Source organism: Exophiala spinifera (assembly GCF_000836115.1).
Source record: "Exophiala spinifera strain CBS 89968 unplaced genomic scaffold supercont1.1, whole genome shotgun sequence".
Taxonomy (NCBI): domain Eukaryota; kingdom Fungi; phylum Ascomycota; class Eurotiomycetes; order Chaetothyriales; family Herpotrichiellaceae; genus Exophiala; species Exophiala spinifera.
The window spans coordinates 1,294,348-1,319,201 of NW_015622513.1; the positions used below are offsets into that span (position 1 = coordinate 1,294,348).

The 24,854-nt window shown below is 51.9% G+C and overlaps 10 protein-coding genes across 10 annotated transcripts; 5 read left to right on the forward strand and 5 right to left on the reverse strand.

The window, feature by feature from the left end:
- Positions 1-207: 207 nt before the first annotated feature.
- PV08_00490 (uncharacterized protein) lies at positions 208-1,149 on the forward strand (the record flags this gene model as incomplete). The annotated part of the gene is made up of 1 exon (XM_016374855.1): positions 208-1,149. One exon carries the CDS (start codon positions 208-210, stop codon positions 1,147-1,149), a length of 942 nt encoding a protein of 313 aa, XP_016240131.1.
- Positions 1,150-2,507: 1,358 nt separating this feature from the next.
- PV08_00491 (uncharacterized protein) lies at positions 2,508-3,779 on the forward strand (the record flags this gene model as incomplete). The annotated part of the gene is made up of 1 exon (XM_016374856.1): positions 2,508-3,779. The coding sequence occupies one exon, from the start codon at positions 2,508-2,510 to the stop codon at positions 3,777-3,779; it is 1,272 nt and encodes a 423-aa protein (XP_016240132.1).
- Positions 3,780-5,294: 1,515 nt separating this feature from the next.
- On the forward strand, positions 5,295-6,366 carry PV08_00492 (uncharacterized protein; the record flags this gene model as incomplete). Its single annotated transcript, XM_016374857.1, has 2 exons — positions 5,295-5,337; positions 5,447-6,366. 2 exons carry the CDS (start codon positions 5,295-5,297, stop codon positions 6,364-6,366), a joined length of 963 nt encoding a protein of 320 aa, XP_016240133.1.
- A 768-nt stretch (positions 6,367-7,134) lies between these two features.
- Positions 7,135-8,195, reverse strand: PV08_00493 (uncharacterized protein; the record flags this gene model as incomplete). The annotated part of the gene is made up of 3 exons (XM_016374858.1): positions 7,135-7,471; positions 7,619-7,728; positions 7,806-8,195. The coding sequence occupies 3 exons, from the start codon at positions 8,193-8,195 to the stop codon at positions 7,135-7,137; spliced, it is 837 nt and encodes a 278-aa protein (XP_016240134.1).
- A 1,630-nt stretch (positions 8,196-9,825) lies between these two features.
- PV08_00494 (uncharacterized protein) lies at positions 9,826-10,467 on the reverse strand (the record flags this gene model as incomplete). Its single annotated transcript, XM_016374859.1, has 1 exon — positions 9,826-10,467. The coding sequence occupies one exon, from the start codon at positions 10,465-10,467 to the stop codon at positions 9,826-9,828; it is 642 nt and encodes a 213-aa protein (XP_016240135.1).
- Positions 10,468-13,868: 3,401 nt separating this feature from the next.
- On the forward strand, positions 13,869-15,566 carry PV08_00495 (uncharacterized protein; the record flags this gene model as incomplete). The annotated part of the gene is made up of 3 exons (XM_016374860.1): positions 13,869-14,356; positions 14,592-15,144; positions 15,402-15,566. 3 exons carry the CDS (start codon positions 13,869-13,871, stop codon positions 15,564-15,566), a joined length of 1,206 nt encoding a protein of 401 aa, XP_016240136.1.
- A 464-nt stretch (positions 15,567-16,030) lies between these two features.
- On the reverse strand, positions 16,031-17,734 carry PV08_00496 (uncharacterized protein; the record flags this gene model as incomplete). The annotated part of the gene is made up of 1 exon (XM_016374861.1): positions 16,031-17,734. One exon carries the CDS (start codon positions 17,732-17,734, stop codon positions 16,031-16,033), a length of 1,704 nt encoding a protein of 567 aa, XP_016240137.1.
- Positions 17,735-18,298: 564 nt separating this feature from the next.
- On the forward strand, positions 18,299-19,327 carry PV08_00497 (uncharacterized protein; the record flags this gene model as incomplete). The annotated part of the gene is made up of 1 exon (XM_016374862.1): positions 18,299-19,327. The coding sequence occupies one exon, from the start codon at positions 18,299-18,301 to the stop codon at positions 19,325-19,327; it is 1,029 nt and encodes a 342-aa protein (XP_016240138.1).
- Positions 19,328-19,595: 268 nt separating this feature from the next.
- PV08_00498 (uncharacterized protein) lies at positions 19,596-20,534 on the reverse strand (the record flags this gene model as incomplete). Its single annotated transcript, XM_016374863.1, has 3 exons — positions 19,596-20,237; positions 20,283-20,349; positions 20,395-20,534. 3 exons carry the CDS (start codon positions 20,532-20,534, stop codon positions 19,596-19,598), a joined length of 849 nt encoding a protein of 282 aa, XP_016240139.1.
- A 966-nt stretch (positions 20,535-21,500) lies between these two features.
- PV08_00499 (uncharacterized protein) lies at positions 21,501-23,219 on the reverse strand (the record flags this gene model as incomplete). Its single annotated transcript, XM_016374864.1, has 1 exon — positions 21,501-23,219. One exon carries the CDS (start codon positions 23,217-23,219, stop codon positions 21,501-21,503), a length of 1,719 nt encoding a protein of 572 aa, XP_016240140.1.
- Positions 23,220-24,854: the final 1,635 nt, after the last annotated feature.

Genomic DNA, 24,854 nt, shown 5'->3' on the forward strand with positions numbered 1-24,854 from the left:
GCTGCCCACGCACTTCTTTGTCTCGAATGGTCCCAACCTCCACGGAACCTCTTGTTGATCAAAAAAGATTGCTCTCAGGATACTAGCGAAGCTCTCAAAGAGTTCAGCAAGCATGTGAACTCTACCTACCCAGATGTTAACATCATCATTGAACCCCAAGTATCCTCGGAAATCGGGCATGAATTGGCTTTCGATCATTTCACCTCCATGGATTCCACCAACCTACCACGAAAGTATGACGATAAAGTTGACCTTGTAGTTACATTTGGCGGGGATGGGACAATCTTGCACGCTGCATCTCAATTCGCTGCATCATCCGAAGTGCCACCTATTCTGTCCTTCAGCATGGGTACCCTTGGGTTCTTGAGTGAATGGAAATTTGCCGAGTACAAGCGGGCATTTCGGGAGGTTTATATGTCGGGAGCGGCCTCCGAAAGGCATGCTGTCATTCAAGGCTCGTCTTCGACAGAGTTGAGTGCTGAAACAGACTGTACAGGCTGGTCATCAGTACGTGGAAAGTCCATGGGTCCTACGCGAGGAGCTAGAGTGCTGGTGCGCCAGCGTCTGAAAGTCAGCATTTTCGACGCGAAGGGCAATCGACTCAGTACCAATGGAGATGCTACACACGACGCGCATGCTATGAACGAAGTCATTCTTCACCGGGGTCGAGATCCGCACCTTGCTATCGTCGATGTGTACGTTGGCGGTCGGTTCTTGACTGAGGCTGTTGCCGATGGCATGATTATCAGTACCCCAACCGGCAGCACGGCGTATAGCCTCAGTGCCGGCGGCAGTATCATACACCCGTTGGTACCGTCTCTGTTGCTCACACCCATCTGCGCGCGGAGCTTGAGTTTCCGCCCCCTAATCCTCCCCGCAACCACACCAATCAGCCTGAAGTTGAGTGAAAAGAACCGGGGACGTGAAGTGGAAGTCAGTATTGACGGCATGAGACGGAAAGATGGCATCGGCGTTGGGACTGAAGTCCGCGTTTCGGCAGAAGAATTTAAGAGTGAGGTGGATGGATTTGTCGGGGGCATCCCCTGCATAATGCGGAGAACAAGTGGTGGGACTGAATCAGACGATGGATGGGTCGGCGGATTGAACGGACTTTTGAAATTCAACTATCCGTTTGGTGAAGAGTCTTGATCATAACCGCTGCTTCCTGGCTAGGATACACGAAAGATACGCCAGACGCTATTCTTCGAAGCACCTAATCTCCCTTGACTGTGGTTCACTAGTCTTGGGAAGTCTAGAGATATGAGTTCGACTGCTCAATCGATGCTCTACTACAACATTTGCAGAGGACTTTAGGGGGGAGGATAGTCCCGACCTTGCAAGTGGCTACTTTTGTGGTACCTCAGGTTCCGTTCCAACTCACGGTGGCTGAGGTGAGATATCGTCCGACCCAGTGTGAATGCTGTCAGCAACAGCGTTTCGACAGGCTTGCCAACATTGTTTGCGGCTGACTCAACAAAGACCGAAATCTCAAGAATTTCGACCCTCTTAACAGGCGACTCAGGTTGTCAAACCATTAAAAATGCACAAGATTGAGGCTGAAATGATGGGGTTGCTCCTCATTCTGACCCTACGAAGACGAAGAGGTCTGATGAGTGTTTCATTTCACAGAGACATTGCATTGTGGGCAACGTATCTGGTATTTCTCTCTGACTTCAACGCAAACGCGCCTTGAGCGATGAAGCAAAAGGAAGCACTGCGAATTTGGTCTCGATCCCGGAGATTTGGGCCGAAGCCTTTACTGTCCACGCTATTAAGAAGACTGAATGGTTCCACAACATGGATATGGAATAAGCTCAGAGGATAGAAGCGACTGCCTTCTGACTTGGTAAGAACTGAGATCGAGAGCTCAGTATCTTCGCAGAGGAAAGCAGCGAGCTTCCAAATCTGGACAATGGATGCCCGACAGAAGATATATTCACGGTCCCCGGGGTGCAAAGAATACAACAGACATATCCAGGGACAGTGTCACAATCCTGACCGCACTTTTTCTTCGTGAGAGAAGTTTAAAACTCCCTGGTGCTTGAAACTTTGCCAGATGAATGCTCTCAGATCGCCTCGCACTGCCTGGTCTTTTGTTCATGAGACAATGCAGATCACTTCTTTCTTCACGACAAAGGTCGAAAGTCGAAAGAAGAAACGAACAATTATTCTGGGATCAAAAGGAAGTGAAGCCTCATTATCATTTAACTTGTTGTCTCTGCTGAATTGTTATTTGATCAGATATCTGGCATTTAGGGATTCCCAGCCAATTCTTGAACTGAATCCCTTAGCTTCTTCGTCACCCTTCTCGGCCAAAACCGGTTATTGCGACAAGTATCATTCACTGTTGTCCCGGACATATAAATATATCTGTCCGGCTGTCTTTGTCCTTGCTCTGAGAGAGTGACCATTGATTCTCACCTTGAGAATGCTTTCCAGGCTTTACTTGATCTCACTTGAACTGGGTCTAACCAAGAAAACCAAACCATTGGCAAAAGATTGAGGCTATGGCGTCTGCAAGAGCACAATCTCAGCTGAGCAAGCGAGTCGATCTGGACATTCCCGGGACAATTCCTTCGATTGTTCAGGCTCCACAAGTCATCCTCGGCAACCACCCTCCGCAGCCTACCTTCCCTGCGTACAACGTTGGCTACAATGTCCATGGCCAAATGCAACAAGTACACCAACAAATTCCACCTCGGCCACGCCCTGGAAGAGGCTCAGCTCATCCTTATCATATGAGCACCCAAGCCAACCTGCATCCGATTTTGTTCCAACTGGAACCGGCTCCCTCTCCGCTCACCAATGTTGATGTTCCATTGCTCGTCAATGCCCAAACGGAGGAAATTGAAACCGGGCCTGGTCCCCAATCTAGACCGCTCCGATACTTCTGGCACCTACCTCGGTGGGTCGACGTTGACGTCTTGGGGCACACCATGGAGCTGTGGCTGCGTCTCGACCCTCGCGTCCGCATGGCAGACATCCTCGACAGGATCAATGTCGTTGACAACAGACCAAACGCAAACGTCTTCAACATGAGGCGCATTCGATTCAGGGATGCCATCCACGTGCCTGCCATGGACACCGTCCGCCGCGACCCAGGCGCCACAGAAGTCGAATTGCTCGGGCGCTTGACACGGGAACAGGTCTTGTTGAACACAGCGATGCGTGTCGATTTGCGCAATAACAGACTCCTCAAGCCGGTCCTTGACCACACGAGGTCGACATTGGGGTTCGTCGATAGCGGATTGCCCATCGACTACTTTGTCAGCACATATGCGTTCCCTATTCCTATCCCCTCGGATAGGCAGGTGATCACGTTGGCGCTCCGCCACAGAATGCAGCGGTTAGCAGTTGCACAAGGCCACGGACGTGGCGCAACAGCGTACAACGACCTACACATCAATCTCATTCCTCCGTGGTGGCATCGACGCTCCGACGCGCGTCCGGCCAGGATTGCCGCCATAGACAACCTGACGCATCGGGAGTGGATGGACAATTACATTAACGGCCAGGGACGAAGGCCAACACTGCCACGGCAGCCGCATCGGCAGCTACGGCAGCAACAGCAACGACCTGTGGCAGGTGCCCCGCCTGTTGTGACTGCCGACCAGGTGATTGACCCGCGTCTCCAGAGCAGAGACCCCCCTATTGCGTTCCCTGGTCTTTTCCGGCCAGGTGTACCGAACGAGCCAGAAGAGTCAAGGTACAGCTTCAACACATCAGACGGTGTCACTCATTATTACGTGGAGCCTCAGCACCAACATGCGTATCGGTGATTCTGCTACCACGCACAGTATAATATTTCAAGATACCCCAAATGAATCATGAATCATGAATCATGAAATAAATGGTGGCCTTTTCAAGACTTGTTTCTTCTCGCGTCCCCATGGTCGCATTTGATATGACGAATGTTTTCTTGCTACAACTACGTGAGATCGAGCATGAATAGGTTTTCCATGTCGATACTTCATGGACCTCGAGGCAAATTCCAGCTCAGATCCTGGAGACCATAAATTTTGTCTTTTACTGGTCTACGATTGATCTGAATCCTTGTTTCATGACTTCGTCTCTTTTTCTTTTCATTGTTCGTTCTCAAGGGCTTTGAGACTGCCGATGGCGATCCTACTACTACTACTACTACTACTACGACTACCACCACTATCCCTACCAATCGACACGAACACCTTTGGCGCGACATCTTGTCTTGTTTGTCTTGTCGTGCCCACACCCCCCACTTCCTTTCTGTACATAGCGGTGTGTACATACGTCCTACAGCATTTCTCTCTCTCTCCCCCCCCCTCCTGGATGTTCTTCGTGCAATCTTCCTTTCGTTGGCTTCTCTCCAGTGGACACCCACTGTTCCAGTCCCCCGTGGCTGGCCTCCAATAGAAGACCTTGTCCTTCTCGTTCTCCTCTCTTCTTTCAATCCCCGGCGTCTTAGTTCGAAGGGATCCTTTCCTCACGCTTTGTTTCGACAAACAACGGGCACGGCCACTACACATCGATCTTTCACGTAAGTGACAAAGTCTCAAACTTTCAGCACTTTCAGACTCTTCTTGTCTCCGTTGTCTCTTACAGACTCCGGGGCTAGATACATCCATCTTGTGAGACGATGTGATGCGTTGTATACCACTCTCGGTAATACTGTCTTCTTCTTCCCCTTTTGTCGGCTCAGCCTCGTTCACTATTCTGCACACACTTCTCATCCGCTCCACCACGCGACAACCGACCGCACCACACCAACTATTCGCTCGAGCACGATGAACTTCGTGTCTTGGTCCTTCGTCAAGATCGCGCCTCGCTTAGTCGTCGACCTGTTCAATAAGTTCAATTCTCAATCGATTCCTGACGGTGACAATGACGCTCAACACACAACACTCTCGACGACACCATGTCATTGTCTGCTGCATTCAATCAATCAATCAATCAATCAATCAATCGAATCCCAATTGTCTCATTTTCAATCTCCTCAGTTCTTCTCTAGAAAAATAAACCTTTCCGACCTCTACCGTCTCCATCGATAAGAGAACTTGATCATCCAGCGCCAGTATCACCGGAACCATCACGCCTCGAACCATCCTCTGTCCTCTTCTTGACACCTTTTACTGTTTCAACCCATACTTTCACACCCTCTGAGACCCTCGGACTCATTCAGGACGTGACCAGCTCTTTCGCGGACCAGATTGAAAATTGAAATCAAACCTGAACACCTCACTGCCCAAAAAGACCAGACTGACGTTCAGTCTTTCGAAGACTGTTTGAGGTCCCATCATCTCTCGACTGCCGCCAACATGTCATCCCTCCGCAGTCAAGAACAAAACGACACAACCATGAGTAAGTCTCCCCTCTCGTCGATCTGAAAAACTCCCATCCATTACTTCAAACAAAAACTTGGAAAATGGGCTAACAAGCGCGTCCCTCTCTTTCTTTCTCTCTTCTCCAGACGACGAGGAAGATGCTCCAAACACTAGATCCTCTCGTGAAGATACTCCTCTCTTTTTTCCTTCACCATCTCGGGATGAAGACAATGCTACCACAAGCACCACTACTACCGCCGCCGCCGTTCCCGTCAACAACAACGACGAGTACAACTTTGAGGAATCTGACGCCAAGTTCGAGCGCGAAATCTTTATCTCCTCGTATGCTCCTTCTGCCTCTGTCCCTATTGCAGCATCCTTTTCGTCCGCCGACCTCAAACCCTACCGTGACTGGGACCCACAGACAACGGTCACGGGCACTGCATCTGGCCCTACCTCGTCTTCGACCGTGAACGATCTTCAACTGGGAAACTACGCGGTCAAGAGAAAGAGAGAGTGGGGTTCGTCCACTGACACAGACACCTCAGACGATGGTGGTGCGCTTCTTTCGTCTTTCGCGCGTTCTTCCGGCCTAGCGCCGCGCTCTGCTCCTCCTGCTTGCCAGGGAGTTGAAATCATCGTCATCGATTCCTCGGACGATTCCTCCGCCGCTCCCGCTCCGGCCCCGGCTCGCGGTCCTGCCCGTGCTCGCGCGCGCGCTCGTGCCGTGGCTCCTGCCCCCGCCAACGACGACGACGGCGACGATGGCGACAGCGGCAGCAACACCTCCGACAGCAGCACCACGAGCGGCAGCAGCACGGGGTCTGCCTGGGACCAAACACACGGCATGAAGCCGTGGCCGGGCATGACGACCAGACAACAACTATCCTTGATGGATAGACAGAAGTACTTCTATGGGCAGGAGGGCACGCCGCTCCCTCCCAACCGCCCGTACAAGCCGTCCCCGAACTTGGGCGACGTCGTACGCAAGGCGGAGAAGAGGAAGCGGCGTGCCAAGCGGGCCGCCCTCAAGGCCGCGAAGCGCAAGGCAATGGCACGCAAGTAGGCGTGGTTCCTGGTGTCGGGGTTAGGTTGAGTTGGGTGCCGGCGGGCCGGGCCCCGGGGCGTGCGTGCCGTGGAGAGATGATACCGAGCGTCCATAGAACTGTGTTTTGTTGTGAGTTGAGTGTAAGAGGCGGCCGCCTCTGGCAATTGGGTTGGTCGTTCCTTGAGATGCGCAGGGCGCAAGATGAAAAAGCAAATGAACATTGCATTCTACCTCGTTCCTTCCACGCGACGTCCGTCGTGTGACTATATCAATCGCCCTGGAGGTTGAGCCATGTTGGCATCGAGGGATACGCCTATCGACACAGTGACAACCAAGTCGTGTTGACGTCAACCATGGACCGAAGAGACATTTGCGAAACGACAAAAACTCCAACCATCAATGACATTGTTAACCATTGATGGGGGAGAAACCCAGGGGCGGGATTGTTTATCCTTTCGAAATAGGGGGGATCCTCGGAAAGGGGCCTCCGGAGGGAGGAGAGGTGGGCTAGTCGGCGATCAGACGGGATCGCAGGCCGAGAAGAACGCAAAACTCCTATAGACGCGCCTCGAACGAAAAAAAAGTCATGGTTCTTGCTGAGGAGAGGAATCGAAGTCTCGCAGTGCGGATGATTCGGTCTGATCGGGATCGCCCAGAGGGGTGGTGGATTTGGACAGATTGTCGCTTTTCGCGGTTATCGTTGCAACCATCTGGCCCGCCCTGACTGTTATGTGACCTTGCACGAAAGTACCCATCTATGCTCGATAGGACCGTCGGGCGTGCCAGTCAAGTTCCTTCACGTTTTATGCCCGTTCTTATGCGATCGCGCTTCTGCAGCAACTCCTCGACGTTGCCAGGACTAGGCGGAATCGCGATGGCCGGTGAGATGCGATAGCGGTGTCTCAACTCGGGAAATACTGCTGCAAAGCCTCGACTGAAAGTCCAATTGTCCATGTGCCACGAGTGTTCGGCAAAGGCATCCGAGATGGTCATATTGGCCGTCTCCGGGTCTATGTCAATCGCCTCATCCAGGCTGCCATCCCAGTTGATCGTCGTGCCATAGCACTGACTTGCCAGAATGAAGTCACGCATGTCATATATCAAGGCATCTCGTAATTCAGGCCTACCCGAAAATGAAGAGGTGAAGGAAATAATTCAGTCAGCTCATGCATGTCAAGCCGCTTGCTTTTTGGTTCAACAAAAATAAAAGACAAAAAAAATGAATAAAAAATATGACTCAAAAAAGAAATCAAAACTTCCGCTTACTTACAGAACTGGCAGATCGGACGCAGGATGATGCGGTACAAGTCGCTGACAGGCCGTAGGTCGCTGGCCAGGAGGGACTTTTGCGTATGTTTCCGCAGACGGCACGATCATCCACTAGTTATACAAAGATAGGTCAGCATCCCCAGGGCGAAAGGCATCAAGAAGAGAAGAAATAGTCGATGATCACATACCCGCATGAAACGATCAAAGTTGAATATTCCTGCCAGACAGACAAAGACATCGATGCCCTCCAGCGCACGGAAGAACTCACAAGCCCAGGTAGAAACGGTGTGCGGGTCGGCCGGTCCTCGTGCACGGAAGAACAGGTCAACTTCAACCTTTTCCGGCCCGAGGATGCTTTCCCTTGATGCTCCAGAGTCGATTTGGCGACATGCCCACTCTCGGAAGCTGGTATACGCAGCAGCCACGGGGGACTCCTCTACTTCAGAAAGCAACGGTCTCACTTGGTATTCGGGATACCGAATTGTCCGCATCTGTTGAGCTTGTATGTGCGCTGGGTATCCTGTGCACGGGATGGCATTGGAGAGGGAAAGATATGTCGTCGGAGAAGCCGCAGGCATCACGGAAGAACAGATGAGCCTCGAGTGATGAATGCGATACTCCGCTCTCCAGTCCAGGTCCACATCTGAGACCGTCTGGTCGGATTCGTCACTCCCTGCGACAGTCGGAGTATTGCTTTGTGTTCCAGCCGCTGCATACTGATGTCCGACGTTAACCAACAACGATTCAAACTTGAGCACCCGAATTCTGGAACGCCTACCTTGTTCAGCATCTCCATGGCAAGGTCGTGGACCTGTGAGAACGTTTTCGACGGAGTCGTCAATGCTGCGACCATTCCTAGCAGTTCTTCCTTTTCCTTTTCGAGTGACGCGAGGCGGTCCAATGCTCTGGATCAAGGTCAGCATTTCGTGTGGGTCATTTCCTGAGAGACGGAGTTACCTACTTTTTGTTCCTCTCCCGGATTCTATCGCCATATACACAAAATACCCCAGCTCTCACACATTTGGTACACCTATCTTCTCCTGAGCATTTGGACCGCGTCTCTCGACAACGCTCACAAGCATGAGATATACGTTTTCTGCCGGCTTTGGGCGAAGATGGTAAAGGCTCGAGCGAGCTCCGCTTGGGAGCGGCAATGATCCTGACAACCGGGCGGATGTCTCGACGGTCCATGGACTCCCAGTCGTTCAATGTAGTCGTGGTGTGAATGAATAAGGCCCACAACCTGCAGAGGATGAACCAATTTGCAGTACAGCCGTATTATTGTTTAGTCAGCGAGACTGGGAGGAAGCTCCGGTAAATGTTGACTCGTCGACTGAACAGGTCTGGGGAAGGCTCTTTTGGGTAGACAACAAGTCCGCCCACCGGTGAAGGAATATTCAAAGAAACACCGGGTCCAGCTGGGCAATCCGAAGCCGATTTCACGAGTTACAGTCCGTTGTCCATGAAGAACTTCATCGTGTGTTTGCGGTCCCTCAAGCTAGATTTGAAGAACGGCCTTCGGTCCTTTTGTTTGGTGGAGCGCTGGGAAATATATACATAAGCCTTTCCGAGAAGTTGGATAAAAGTTGTGGCGCCGAGGCTTTTCTCAACTAGACAAAACGACACAGGAACTACTCATCTTGACCAAGACAACCCACATCAGAGAGCAGGGGGTCGGGTAAAGATGCATCTCGATTGTCCTGCGCTAGCAAATAAACAACCAGATACGTCCCGGATTTTAATCACCGGCCCTAAATCAAAACGCGGCGGCATTTCAGGTGAAAGAGGAACTTCGGAAAGCTTCGGATCCATCACCGAATTCGATTAAAGCAACATCGTAAAAGGAACCGTATGATCTATTGGGAGTACGGGAGTTGTATTGGTATTTCTCGACAGGCAGAAAAGTGAGGTTTACCGTGTGATCGATAGTGGAACACTCGAAGAAAAGACCCCTAAGGCGATCTAGACGAGGGGCAAAACGGCCGCTCGAAAGCGCGGAACCATTCCCTGAATGGCATTCGTTCAAGCAGGGATATAAGCTCGATATTGTACTAGACTTGAAGGGAGCCGGTAGTGCCTCACCTGAGGCATCGTATTTTCCGCGGGACTTCAGAGGCAACTGGTGGAGGCCCTACACGTTTCACGAGGGCTTTCCCCCAGCGTACGGAGAAAGGTCCATGTCTTTTCGCCATCCCGATCGAGCCGTTGCTAATTGAGTTTCAAGACCTCTTCGCTTGCTGGAATGTCCGCCCCACGTGTGCGGCTGTCATTGCCGGTGCCGGCATCAAGGGCGGCTTCTAGCCGAGTGGCGACGTTGACCCCATTCCGGATTGTGTGTAGTACCACGCAGTATCTTTCGCTGATTTCGATCAGCTTGTCGACTTTGGATTTGTGTTCGTCGTCAACGTCCAGCTGCACAATGAGTCTTATGTCCTTGAATCCAACAGGCACTGCGTTGCCATCCGGGTCTTTGATGCCCATGGTGCCTCTGAAGTCAAGATCGCCTTCGACAGTGACCGCGCCGCGATTGATGGGAATGCCCAGACTTGTTGCGACCGCTCGTACCGTGACACCGAAGCAGGCAACCAATGATTCCAGCAGCATGTCACCAGAACAGAGCTCACCAGTAGCATCGAAGCCTTCACCTCCGGCGGCCTTGTGCAAACCAGCCACCTTTCGAGCGGCCTGTCCTGCGGAAAGAGAACATGTCAAGCTGGTCGAGGTCGGATCGAGGTCTCCGGAAGAGGACAACGTGACGAGCGCGGACGAAGGATCTGAACGATATTTGTCCTTGAGAGGCTTTTGTTTTGCCCGTAGTGTATTGGCGGCAGCTATTACAGCGTCGGCCATGGCGAGAGCTGTGAGTATGGATCTTTATTGACTCGCCCTGGGTTTGGTGTTGGCGATCTGTGAAACAATGCCGAGTTTGGGATCAAAGAGTCGACGTGACAACGCGAGGAGAGCACAATTGAACCGCAATCCCTTCTTCACGTCGACAACCAAGAAGTCGATGTCGACAGTAGTACTCGTACCTGGGCATCTGGCAGAGTAAGTGAATCGCGGTGCTCTACCCAGAGTTCAACTTACCCCTCGGTCCCCTCGCCGGCCTTGCGGAAGAAGTTGCCGTACAGCCGCCGGTCAGCATTGCGCACTTGTTTGGACCCAGAGGAACCAGAGGTCCACAGGGCGGTGTCTCGACACTCGTACAATGTAGGTGTTTATTAGTAGTCCTTTGAAAGTAATCGTTTTACGCGTCTCGCACACTCGTACCGGCGTTTTTGGCGAGCGGTGTGTCCCTCAGCGTCCTCTTAGTGCCCTGTACAGGCCTTAGTACCGAAATCTTTATCACACTGGGATATTTATTCTTCACGGCTGTACGAGAACACGGTGCAACCGCTCAGATTACAAAATGCTGTGTCTATCTTTGCCGTAATATCCTAGAGATGGGCGCTGACGCCCACGGCTCACGACTACATCTATTACTGTCTGACAGTTTTCTCACGTCGCGAAAACCCACCCCTACGATGGTGCCAACACCACGCATCTGCTGTTGCTTCACTGCCCTATAAACCTGGTTCAGGGTAGGCGTCTGAAAACAATGTCTGGCATCATAGTCGTCGCGCAATGTATCAACGATTAAAAGGAACCGTGAACCGCCCTTGTTGTGGGGCTCCTGCGCACCTCAATCTTTCATTTACGAAAGCGAAGCTGGTAAGGACGAGGCATTATCTAACTATCAACATTTCACAGGACGGTCTCAACCCGGCAGGATGCCGTCAGGTTAGTCCCCAGCTAGGTGATTCACGCGTAGAAGCTATGTTCGCTGGGGAAGCACCTCGCTATGCAGGGGTCCTCAGTGTCTGAGCGTCGCCTCTAGGATTCACGGCTAAGCCCAAGTAAACTGCCTCATGTCTGGTGAAATCCCCTTACGCCATCTGCCCACGGTGGATCAGGTGACACGGGTAGCCACGAGGAACGTTGAAGGGAATTCAATTCTCCAAAACTATAACCATCAATTATTCGAGCCTGAAGTTCTGGAGCACCCATTGGCCGCGCGTAAGTCTGGGTGAAGCAAGGTAGACCTTGACATGACAATCGTTGTAAGTGAAGGCTCCCATGCTAGCACCGAGTCAACAGTAGTTTGTCGACAGGTCGAAACCGTTTGGCTCTGGTCTCTCAATGGTTGATTCGAGCACGTTCGTTGGAGACGATGGGTCAGCCAGGCGACGCTGATGCTGTTCCAAGCCGCGTTCACCCTAACTCAAGCCCCCGTTCGCTAGCCGTTACCTGTTCAAAGAGAAACCTTCGAGACCCGGTGGCTGCCCTCGTTGAAGGGGAACAAAGGCACCCTACCAAGTTCAAGAACCGATATCTCGACCCAACTTATGGAGCCAGCAACAGGGAAATCCTAGGTTTGGCGTCAGGATGGAAACTCACACAGAATCCGCAAAAGGCAAAGAATATCCTGCAAACACGGTTGGAAGGGGAAGAGCAAGCCCTTCAAGAAGTCGTCAGCAAAAGTATCCAGTAGCAACACGACCCAGAGCAGAATCGGTGATATATACGACGCTAATACTACAGCAGCGTCAGGGTCGACAGCAGTCGGACTTGGTTGCCAAGGGGAACTGCTGTGTCGTATGCTCAGGGTATGTTTCAATTTTACCGACTGCTCGAATAGCATTGCGTGCTGAGTTGTGCGTGGAATTTCAGATGTTCTAATGTCCAGTCTGCAAGTGTTGTTGTATAAATTGAGGTGGACATGTACGGGGTAGACCGGGTGTGGAAATGTCCGCCGGATCTTGGAGCGAGCACTGTAACGCACCGCTCCTGGTGGTTGTGTACAACTCCGCCATTCGGTATATCGTATAGTCCACGCACACCTTGATCGTTGATCGTACGATGTGTTGGATGTGATCTACGGTGCTATGCTCACCTCAACTCCAGTTTTCGGGGCATAATCAGCACGAGTGCCGAGCATAAGTTCAATTCGTACCTTGTGCCTGTAGGCAATCTTTTCTTTTTTGCGTCTCGCAGTATTTCTCTGGTCGAGTCGATCATTCTTGCTGCTCAAAGATCAGCGCCGTAGTATCTGTACGAGCGAGTAGTCTCTCCTGTAACTCTGCAGCATCTCTAGCTCGTGGGACCAGTACTCGTGCATTAGTCCTGTGCCTCGGTCCTACTCGCATCCCGCTTGCTGATGAATATTCGTGGTTTTCAAACACGGTGCTGCTCTCTGTTGCCTTCGACTTTGAGGAGTAAGAGCAACTCGTCGCGCAAATGATAGCAATGACGTTCAAGGTCAAAGCACCCAGTCATGGTTCTCCCCAGTTTTTGTATCCTCAGTCGTTATATAAGTCGTGGCGTGGTGTTGGATCTAACGATAGGTACGCCTGACTGATGCCCTAACTGGCCCTTGGAAAAGTGCCACTGACGTCGCAGCCACGGCTATTTCTCCCAACTTAGTGACTTGGTTGGTCACTTAACGACGTACTAGCTAGTAATAGGTTAGCGCCTCTGCTAACTCCCGGACTAGACGGTTAAGTGCCCCCTCGCTAGGTTGACATAACATCATAACTACTCGTACCATCTCCCACCACCACCATCGTCATCACCAACAATCCTGAGAGTCCAGCTCAATCAGTATCATCCGCCAGTATGAATGAATCCGCAAGATGCATCCCTCTCCTCTTCTCCTCCTCTGCAACAGCACCCCTCAACAACTTTTAGTTAGTTGTAGATCGGGGCTAAACTTGCGATCTGCTCGTTCATCCCTCGTGCTTATGCTTCTTCCTCGCAAACACCGTGCGCATCAGCCAAGATAGAAAAGGGCTGTAGCTTCGTCGAACGATTGGATGCAATCCTTCCGGAATTATGACCGTTGCAACAGTCAGTGGAACCCCGAACCGTGCCAGTTTCTATAGATTCGCATGCATCGGATCATCGACGATTCTTCTTTCCCACTGCGGAATACACAGTCTTATGTCTGAGCTCCGCTCCGCCACTATTGTCAATCCACCTTTTCTCTTGTGGCACCACACGAGTACGAGTAGCCGAGAGAAAGACATAAAAAGGACAAAAACGTGGCGGGAACTTAGATATTATTACAAAGTACGACATTCATATAACAAAAACCACCATCTCCATCCGTCTCATCCCCAGAAATTTCTCTTCTGTTCAACCTACCACTCACCCACACGCCCAGCCGCCACATTCGACCCCCAACTTATGTACCACCTGACTTTTGACTCAACATGTCAATACGCAAAGGAGTCAAAGACAACTCGAAATTTCCTTCTGGCCCTCCTACCCCTATCCAAACCCAAGGTTCATCATCTTCGGCCTCGGACCAAGCGACCTTTACCCACCGAGAGCACCACGAAACCAAACGCCATGACGACCAGCCACCCATTGACCTACAACAACTACAACAACACCAGGATCATCGCCACCGTAACCACATGGACCCCAATCCGAATCCCTACCCGTACCACGCCGAACACGGCCCTCCCATCGACAACGCCCTCAAGTACGCCGAGGCCGAGGAGGACTATCAACACCACAAGACGCTCTGGTGGTCTCGCGTGCGCCACCACCTGCGCGACCCGTTTGCCGAGTTCCTGGGCACGTTTATCATGATTTTGTTTGGCGACGGGTCCGTCGCGCAGGTCACGCTCTCTGCGAACCCGAATCTGCCAGCGAGTAGTCAGAACAAGGGTGACTATCAAAGCATTTCATGGGGGTGAGTCTTTGGAAATCTGTGCGTGTCACGGGGGAAAACCCATGATTTCTTTTCTCTTCTTAGCTTTGATTCTCCTTTTCGTCTCTATTTTTCTTTTTCTTACCCCCTCTTCCCTCAAAAAATTTCAGTCCCTGCGGGACTTGATTTCATTTCCATCCCCCGAACCCTGAACTCGACCCCCTACAGGATGGATACGGACATCAAACTAACCCACGACGTCGTCGTGTCCGTGCAGATGGGGAATAGGCGTGATGCTGGGAGTCTACGTCGCCGGGTGCGCGGGGGGCCACCTCAACCCGGCCATCACCATGGTCAACTGCATCTTCCGGGGGTTCCCCTGGTGGAAGTTCCCCGTGTACGCGTGCGCGCAGGTGGCCGGCTGCTTCTGCGGCGCCGCCGTCATCTACGGCAACTACAAGTCGGCCATCGACGCCTACGAGGGCGGCGCCAACGTCCGCACCGTGCCAGGGTACAGCGACACGGCGACCGCGGGCGTGTTTTGCACGTACCCGCAGCCCTTCCTGTCCACGACCGGCCAGTTCTTCTCCGAGATCGTCTCGAGCACCGTTCTCGTCTTTGTCATCTTCGCCCTCAAGGACGACGCGAACCTGGGCGCCGGGAACTTGGTGCCGCTCGCCCTGTTCTTTTTGATCTTTGGAATCGGTGCCACCCTGGGCTGGGAGACGGGCTACGCTATCAACCTCGCTCGAGACTTTGGTCCGAGACTCTTTACGTATTTTGTCGGATATGGACATGAGGTTTGGAGTGCCGGAGGATATTACTTTTGGGTATGTGTTGGAATACCTAGCACCTACCATGCCCTGTCATTTCCTCACCTTCGTAACCTGGTGTTTCTTTCTCTTTCCCGCGTTCACACACACACACACACACACAATCTCTTCTCTCTCACACATTCTACCCCCTCACTCACATTCTTATTCTTCCTCACGCCTACTATCGCTCCCTCTCCCTTTCTCCACGTCTCCACTTGTCTCGCAGACACACACATACATTTTCTCTGAGCTAGAGTTAACCCTTCCGGTAGATTCCCATGATCGCTCCCTTCATAGGTTGCACTTTTGGAGGATTCCTCTACGACGCATTCATTTATACCGGTGAATCACCAATCAATACCCCTTGGATGGGACTCAAGAGACTTGTCCGTCCAACCAAAAAGGGAATTAAGGAGGCCATTTATGGTGTTCCTTAATTGAAGGTCCGAAGTATTCTGACCCCTTTTACTTTTCTTTTCATCCGGTCATTTTGCTTATGAGAAGCGAGCGAGGACCGTATATGATGTTCTCGAGATCATGTGTGATGTGGTTGAGGGAATATGGGGCCTCCTTGAGAGCGTGTGTGACGATCTTATCATGTACCAGTATGACCACATGAAATGTGCCAGTCTAGGTTGATCCAGCCATGTTTTGTACAACACCGAGAAACTTTTGTGATGGGCAAGCGATTGCTGATGCTATCCTGTACCTTGGACCTTGGCCGGGGTATTCTGTACGATTGGCAGGCATTCTATCGTTTCAATGATGGTACCCAGCCCAAGGTACCAATCTGAACGACATATATATGCCCGATCTGAGTCGGATGTTTCCAGGATATCCGGGGAGTAACGGGACCGGACAGTGATAATGAAATTTAAAACTCTAAGAGCCATATCAAAACTCATGTCCTTTGTTTCTTCTTTTGTGGTCCGTCTTCGCCATCTTCATCGTCGCTAAGATCCGCGTAGATGGTCTTTGGTTGTGTCTTGCCCCACGCCTTGGTAAACATGGGATCGTTCTGAGCTTTGTCGGCATACTTGAGCAGAGCTTCTCGAGGATCCTCTTCTCTCATGGAACTGAGCGGGATTCTCTCCTTGATGTGCTTTTCGTCGGGTTGACTTCTCGCAAACGGCGTCGACACCGGCATGTGAGGACGCCGGGGATCTCTGGACTTGCCAGACGCAGTGAGTCCGATGGTCGGGTGTCGCGACGAAAACGTACTGCCTTGGATCCCCTCACTGCTTGTTCCGGGATTGACAATGGCATCACCAGAGATACCCTGCGACAGGTCCGTGGTGAGACTGGGGTCGTCGTCGACGTGCCTCCGCTTCGGCGCCTTGGACATGACCATGACGGCTCCCTTTGTGGAAATCTTCGGGTTGAAGAGCACGTGTGTCTCGGCGTTGGCGCTCCCAGTGACGATCTGGTTGAGCTTGTCGTGCCACAGGACACTGATCAGCGGCGACCCAGGCGTGACGGCCGTGACGACTTCAGGTTTAAGAGTGGCTGGGTTCAGGATGTAGAGATCCCCAGTCTCGGAACCGGTGATGATCGAAGACGAATTGGGAGCGAACATGATGCCCGACGTCGGGTATTGGCTGGACGTCGAGGCGTGAGAGGTAGTGTTGACTGGCTGTTTGAATTTGCGCGTATCCCACAGCTTGATCGTGTCGTCGCCACCCCGAGTGACGACGAGTCTGCCGTCCGCGCTGATGTCGATTCCGCTGGTCCATGTGTTGCTCGTGTGCGCGTTGCTAATCTCGGCGCTCGGTCTGTGATATGGGCCCTCTCCGCCCCACATGGACAGAGAGCCGTCCAGTGCGGTGCCCACGAGGAGGCTGTTGTCGCTGCCGACTTGACTGCCCCATGCCACGGCCGTCATTCGACTTCGACCCGCCGCCCCGGCCAGCTTCGATTTGTGCACAATCACGTCTTTCTGCTTCGTGCGTACGTTGACGTCCCAGATCCGGATGGTGCTGTCGGTGCCAGCCGTCACGCAGAGGTGTGGCAGAAAAGGGTGCCATGTGCCGCCGGTGATCTCGCTTATGTGGCCTTTGGTCATGTTCATGTCGCGCAGGTACATGTCGCCCTTGACGAATTCGGTGATTGTTTCGCCATCCCTCGACAAGATCTTTGCCTGGGTGGTGGCGGAAACAACCAGGACCTGACCGGGAGAGGTTGGGTTGAACTTCACAGCATGGACAGGGTGTGATTCTGAATTCGCTGAGGTCTTTGTGGCAGTGGGATCGAGGGACTTGAATGCTCGTAGTGTATTCGGCGTCATGGACGCGAAATCGTGCAGTTTGATCTTGCAATCTGTCGAACCTGTAATCATACGCGACCCTGAAGGATCTACCGTGATAGTGGTTACTGGGCGATCATGCGTTTTGAACACTATTTCATGGGAGATCGGGTATTCATCATCGTCTTCTGAATCGTCAGAGTCCTCTGAATCCGAATCGCTCCCTGCTGCTGAGCGTGCTTTGGCCTTTTGTGCCTCTGGTACTTTACGTCGCGCCTGTTCCAATTGGGCCTGAGCATCGAAGCCTCCAACTCCGCCCCCGAAGGAAGTTGGAAGAAAGTCGCGGAGACTGTCTTCATCCATGATGCGCCGCTGCTGTCGACGATGCCCGACAAGGCTGAATGGTGTTTGTTGCTCAAGGTTGCGTTTTGTTCATGCCAAATCTGTGCCTGTGGTTGTGCTGTAGAAGAAGAATGATTCGGGGGTTGAACCAGTGCCAGAATAACATAAAGGAATCCGCCTGGGTGTGGTCGCGACACAAGCTACTGACGAATATGCCGTGATGATTGTCTCATCCTCGATAGGATCGTTTGCCTTGTGGTCGTCGTGAAATTTCGGGAATCGAGAGCGTCAATCTTGGCAACATCCGAAGATATCCCGAGGCGGTTTCAAGCCACCGCAGTCGGAGACAAGTATCTCCGATCCTCGACACAGTTTGATTACTAGGTATCTGTCAGGCAGAGCAGCCGAGGTAAAGAGCAACACGCCGTGTCTAAAAATGCTCCCAACGAATGGTAAACGAAGAACTAATTCGAGATCCTATCCTTCGGGGACAGCTCAGAGGAGAAGAGTCTTCCAACCAAGAACCGCACTTATAGACAGATATATACAATTCACCGAAGCATCCTGCACTCGGACACTCTTATCATGGACGCCCATAGTGACTTGTCGATCGACACCACCAAGTTCGGCCGCGCGGCCATCTCGGCCAAAACCAATGCCTTGAACGAAATGCTCATGGACATCATGTCGACCGGACCGAAGTGGTACGAAGTTGGAGCACCAAAATATCGCGAAATGCGTGCCGCCGGCGAAACACCCCTCCCAAAGTCAGTCTACCTAGACTCGGCAGAAGACTTTGCCATCCCATCGCGAGACGCAGGTCGCGATATCCCGTGTCGAATCCTTCGTCCGCAGAATGGCAAAGACATCCGTGCGGTTTTCCTCCACATCCACGGTGGAGGGTGGGTTCTTGGGGACGAAAAGTCTCAGGATTCGAATCTCCAGGACCGCGCCAACAGGACCGGCGTGCTCGCGCTGTCTGTGGGTTATCGTCTCGCCCCTGAACACCCGTTCCCTGCAGGGCCCAACGACTGCTACGATGTTGCAGAGTGGCTGGTCGACAATGCGACGTCGAAGTTCGGCGCACCGTTGGGCTTCGTTGGCGGTGAATCGGCAGGGGCACATCTGAGTATGCTGGTCGCACTGCATCTAATGCAACATTCTGCGCCTCGTTATGCAGAGTTCCGGTTCAAAGGTCTCTTATTGCATTTCGGCTGTTACTCCATGGTCTGGACGCCTGGAGTCTACCACTTCCAGAAGCGTCAACCGCTTGTGCTTGATAAAGATTTGATGGACGCGTTTCGTGATGCCTTCCTCCCAGGCACGTCTGAAAGCGAGAGAATGCATCCTTCGATTAGTCCTCTCTACGCCAATCTTGAGCTGCTGAGGGGAAAGCTTCCGGCGGCGCTATATACCTGTGGGACAGAAGACTGTTTGTTGGATGATACAATGTTCATGAGTACCAAGTGGCTGATGGCTGGCGGAGAAGCGATTGTCAAGATCATCCCTGGCGCTCCGCATGGGTACCTCGCGTTTCCAAGGAGTGTAGAGGGGAGCGGTGCCGCCGAGGGATTAGATGCTGTAGAGCACTTTATACTGTCGAAACTCGACTGAGCCTTCGATGTGAACGATAACTTTCAACATAGAAACATTGTAGCAATCGCAAGAACGTTGAACAGGTCCTCGGGACGCCAGTCAAATGGATTGATTGATTGGAAATAGTTGTCTGCCCGTCCGGATAGTGTCCGTAGTGAAAACGTGACAATATTGGGTCGTTGGACCTTTTCTTTTCGCACCCCCCAAGATGCCTCAGGCAACAGTAAAGCATCGCGCAAGGTTATACAAACACAAACACCATTTTCGGAGGATACCCGTCTTTTGTTTACTCAATCATGTCAATGTCGTTCCCTTGTGGCTGTGCAACTGCGACGTCTCCGCCGCCATTTTGTCCTTGCGTGGTGCCGGCTGTTGTCCAATAGTCGTCCATCTCGGCGTCAAGTTCTTCAGCTGTCTTCCGGGGCCGACCATTGCTAGTCTTGTTCCCCTCTCCTTCCCTAATCGCACGCTCTCGTCGCTCACCAGGCCTTCGGCCTCCGCGATGACTGGAACTTCTGCTGTCACGACCGGGAATATAACGATCAATATTTTCAGGAGCTGGCTTTGTTACGTCGCTTCGTCGGTCTCTAGGTCCTCCCCTGCCGGCTCCGCGGCGAGCTGCTCGGTCTTCCTCAACATCGCCTACAGGGCTCTCACTACGTCTGCGATTTCGACCTCCGGGAGCTTCGATTCTGTCAAACAGACTCTTAGGGTTCTCGACCCGATCGAAAGGGTTGTCCCGTCGTGGAAGCGGTAGCAGAGTGAGGCGAATAGGCTGTCCTTTTGCATTGGCGCCATCAAAGTCTCGAATAGCGGCTCTAGCATCGGCAACATGTTCGTAAGTAACGAAAGCTACCCCTTCGGAACGTCCAGCTCGGTCGTAGCGAAGTCGAGCGTCCATAACGGGCGCTATGCGCGTGAACAAGTCCTACAAGGTTCAGTATCCTCGAGTGAGCGGCGTGTGCAGACATACATAGATATCATCTTCGGTCAAATCGTAGTGCAGATTGTCGACTCGTAGCTTCGCTGGAGGCGGTTTTCTAGAACATCAGTCACAGGCCAATACTACCGTTCAACGGGCTTACCGGTCGGGTTCGGGTGACCGGTCTCGTCGGCGGTCTCTGCGTTCTTTAGAGCGATCGTGGACACCATAGGCTACGCCCTTGATCAGTTCCCCATCATCGTACATCACAAATAGTTTGACCCTCACTTTCAGGTTCGTCATCATATCGATCGTGGACCCAGTCACTGTTTCCGTTTAGTATCTTGCTAGATTCTGTTGATTTTCGATGGTCATACTTGTCTAGGTTCGTTCGGTCATCTCTTGTGGACTGTGCAGGAGGAACATCTGGTTAGCTGTATGTCAAAATATTCTGGCCCGAAACCCGTCGTGAAAGTCGGAAGTCGAAGTGACCCTTTGGAAGTGGTTCGAATTGATGCGGCGACCAATCAATAATACGACGGAACAGGAGGACGTTCATGGGAGAGAGGAGAGGATAGTCGGACCTAGAGCACCAAGATCAGTTAACAGTGCGCGGCAGGTCGCGGGTATTCGCACCTTTCTGACTCCATCGCGAGGATAGTTGAAGTCTCTGCGACGTGAAGGTGGAGGAGCCCTACGACCGCCACCACGATTCTCTCGTCTCTTCACAAGGTTAGCGAGATTAAGAAAGAGGTCGCCAGGATTCTGCATACTTGACGCTCTGCAATAGTGTCGTCCAAACTGCGATCCATTGTAAGGCCGGTTCGAATTGCTTGGTGTGAATATCGGTCTACTGATATTGCATGGGACAATAAAGAAGCTGTTGGATGAAATAATGTCGCCGTGTAGGTGTACCAGAGATACGTTGCAGCAGGGTGACTTTTACTGTCGTCGTTGCGAGAATCGACGCGCTTCGACTCGACTTCGCAGTCTCTGAAACTTCGACTAAAGCGGCGGCAATATATATGCGACGTCTACTTGCCCAGCCCCTCTAGAAAGAGCTGAAAAGCGTCTACGTGCATCAATCCTTGTATACAAGTGTCTCTTTTAGCAGTACTCAGTCTGGGACCCCTACTCTGAAGGCCTATTTCCAGATATTCCATCCATTCGTTGTCGCATTCCATCATTGTTCGCCCCTGGACCCGCAGCGTGTTTGGTACTCCGTACGCCGTTTGTAGGATTCTTGATACACTGCCCTTCGATCTCATCTCATTTGAACCTACGTTGGCTGCGAGAGCTGGCGTAATCGCAGTCTACAACCACCCGGAAGCGAGTGTCCCCGACCTCTTGCACCCTTTCCACTCGGGCCTGCAAGACCGCGTCTAGTGCTTGGAGAAACAATTGGCAGGGAGCGTAGTCAAAACCATACTCTTGCATGGCATCCCAAGCCACTTGTTCTTCATCCTCCTGCGCGAGGTCAGGGAATTGCAGAAATTTCAGCAAAGGGCCTCTGAAGTTAGTTCGTCCTAATCTAGAATCCTGCTTGAGCCCAAGAAACCATTGCTGGTAACTGACCCTCACCCCGTCCCTTATTTTGTTTGCTGCCCCCGTCCTTACCTTCACGTAGCCTCTGAAAGCAGACATTGTGACCAGAAATCTCTCGCCGATAGCATCCCAACTATCTTCTGGCATTGCCTTTTCTATAGTACCATATAGCCGCTCGTGGCTAAGGGCAGGTCCACGTGTATTTCCCCGGATTTTTATCTCGATGCCGTAGCGATTAACGCTGTGTATTTGCCGGTAAATGGCTGGCGTCAGCTTGCTGACTATGTGCAAATCTTGAGGTTCTCCAGGCATTGCCCATGTCATCTCGAAGCGCAATTGATTTGTAGCGCTGAAATGATTGCGCCTGACAAAGTACTTGGGTCCAATCTTCTCGAGGAGCAAAGTACAAGAAATGTGTGGCGACATGTGTCCTAGGGGCAGGATGTAGAAAGACCGTCTCTCTAGATTACTTACAGTGTGCGCTACATGAATCCTCACGTTCTCAAAGCGTACACCTACATTGGTGGATGAGAAAGTATGGATCAAACCACTCCATTCACCCCTAGAGATGTCGTAACATACCGAGAAATCCTTGGGCGATGTTGCAAAGAGATCTTGATACCTTTCTAAACAACGAGTGTCGCCGGTGCCAGTGGAAGGTCGAGGAGGTTGGTCCAGCGACTCGAACCCTGGGAGATTGCAAAAGATCGACAGATCGTCCGAGCGTCGGATGATTTCTTCTTGGAGTCGGATGAACGCTTTGTCTCCTTCACCGTAAAGAAGCGGCATGTTGACGTCGAAGATTCCCAATAGGCAGTAAGCAATGTCCTCCACTCGAGTGGTCTCTCGTCGAGACGCCCATGCCATCCTTCGAGCTACCGGGACATCTTGTAAGGCGTCGCAATCCTCCAGCACTTCGTCATTGATCGCAGTGGTATCGCGAATCTGCTGTTTCAGTGACATCTTGCTCCCTACGTGCTCCCATGCAGAGTTGTAAAACCTGAGATCGCGTGGCGCAATCAGCTCTTGCAGGGTCCAGCCTCGGGTCATCCACCGGCAATGCTGCAACGTGGTAAGGATGTTCGAGTCTGGCCCAACATCACTGAGGAACACAAAGCAGACTTCCGCGTTTCGATACCACGCAAACATGGAATTAATAGCCTCAGTCAGTTCAGCGCTGCTACTCTTGTCGATAGAGCAGGTATCAACCCAGGCATAAGAAATACCATGTCGCTTCGCTTCCCTACACGTCGCTCTGATCTTTTCATAACCAGACTTATCGGTGGCTGGATGTTGGGGATCGCGCAGAATCGCATTCATTTCCAGAAAATCGACCTCCTCGTCCTCGACCCAGGTATGGGAGAGTATTGCATATGCTGGGATCTTGGCCCCCAAGAAGACCTTCATCCGGAGGGTTGTGGTATCAATCAGCCTGATCGGCATGTTGATGGAGAGTCCGGAAAGAATCCGGAAAGTCGCAGTTCAACTGCAAAATATGTCGAGAGAGTGAGAACTGTGCCAGATTCATCGGCGAAATATGGGTAGATGGCAGAGGAACTGGTAGACGTGGATGAAAATGAAGGTAACACCGTTCGAGGCTGAGACCAATCGCCCAACTTGGCGCCTGGCTTGCGCAGAGTGGCTGAGCTGGCCATGATACTATCCCAACTTCGGAATCGTATGCAAGCCGTGGCTTGACGAGGCAATCTATTCTTGCCAAAGTAGCCTATAACAATCACGTTCGATCTTGTCACTCGTCCCGGCTGTTTCGGCGCTACTATCGGGTATCTTGCAAGTAGCACTGCCAATAACATGGTCAAGCAGAAGCGTGGTACTACGGTGTTACAAGAGGAATCGGTATATGTTGAATAGTGATAAGATACTGTAGATGAGACGAAGGTAAGAAGATTACACGCAGTAGAGTCACGGGTACGACTACTTGGTACTGGGCCTACAATATAGATACTAAAAGCGGCGCCTGTCTGGGATTTCTCTTTCCACGTCGACTCTCGCTCCATGTCCTGTCCGCCCCTTGATCTATTTGCAAACAATGCTACGGAATGCTCATCAAAGTCACCCCAAGAAGGCGAGTAATCCTGGAAAAGAACCCGTCTGGATATGCTGCCACGGTGAATTGTATGGAGGGTGATTCAGCATCGAGCAACGTCTTCCAAGTTCACCACTGCCCATAGTCCCCATGCGAGATGGCCAGGGGCAGATGCAGATTGGGGAGGCCAACACCGCACCCGCTGTGTTATCGTGGATAACATGGGCAACATACTTGGCGACAAGAGCAAGAGTCCACGTTATTGGGCGCCAAAGATGCCGACGAGTGAATTCACGAAATGTCTAGGAACTTGGCTTGTTCGGCGTCGGACTCGCCTTCGGAGGACCGTGATTTGGTCGACCACAGACAAGACAATGCCGATTCTGTTGTCCATCAGGCTGAGTAAGAGGACGAAGTATGAATGGCACTCAAAATGGACGACCTCGGAGACATGCAGGCCTCATGCTCATTTTAGCTTTGGATGTTTAGTATCCGGATGTCCAGATGTCTCTCTATTGGTCGGCGCTTCTGGGTCGACACTTGCACACTGTTTAACATTACTCCCTATCGGTCGTTATCTTTTCTCGTAGTATTTGTGATTCGCGACATATCAAGTGGTCACTCAGGTTAATCGAGCTTAGCCGATTCCCTCCGAGAGTGAGGATGCTAACGCTACGACGCTCGGGAATGTGAGGAATTGTTCTTGTGATGATCATCCTCATCTCTATCAAAGGGCAGGGAGCGTAACAGAGGTTCGACGAATCCCTGTTGGCTCTGTCTAAAAGCTCTACTCCGTAGAGTACAGCTCCCTGGCAAGCCACCGGTCTGAACATCTCGGCGCGTGGTTTGTTCCTCGATGTCTATCACACCCATGTACCTTTTAGACAATTTCCTACGGAACAATGAGATCTGCAAAAGCGGGGGACAGAAGAAGCTCGCCTTTTCTGAATCGACGTCAGGGCGTCTGATGTCGATACGCCAAAGGATAGCGCAATAGGACGGGCGCCCTGGAATTGCGGGGTCCAGCTACG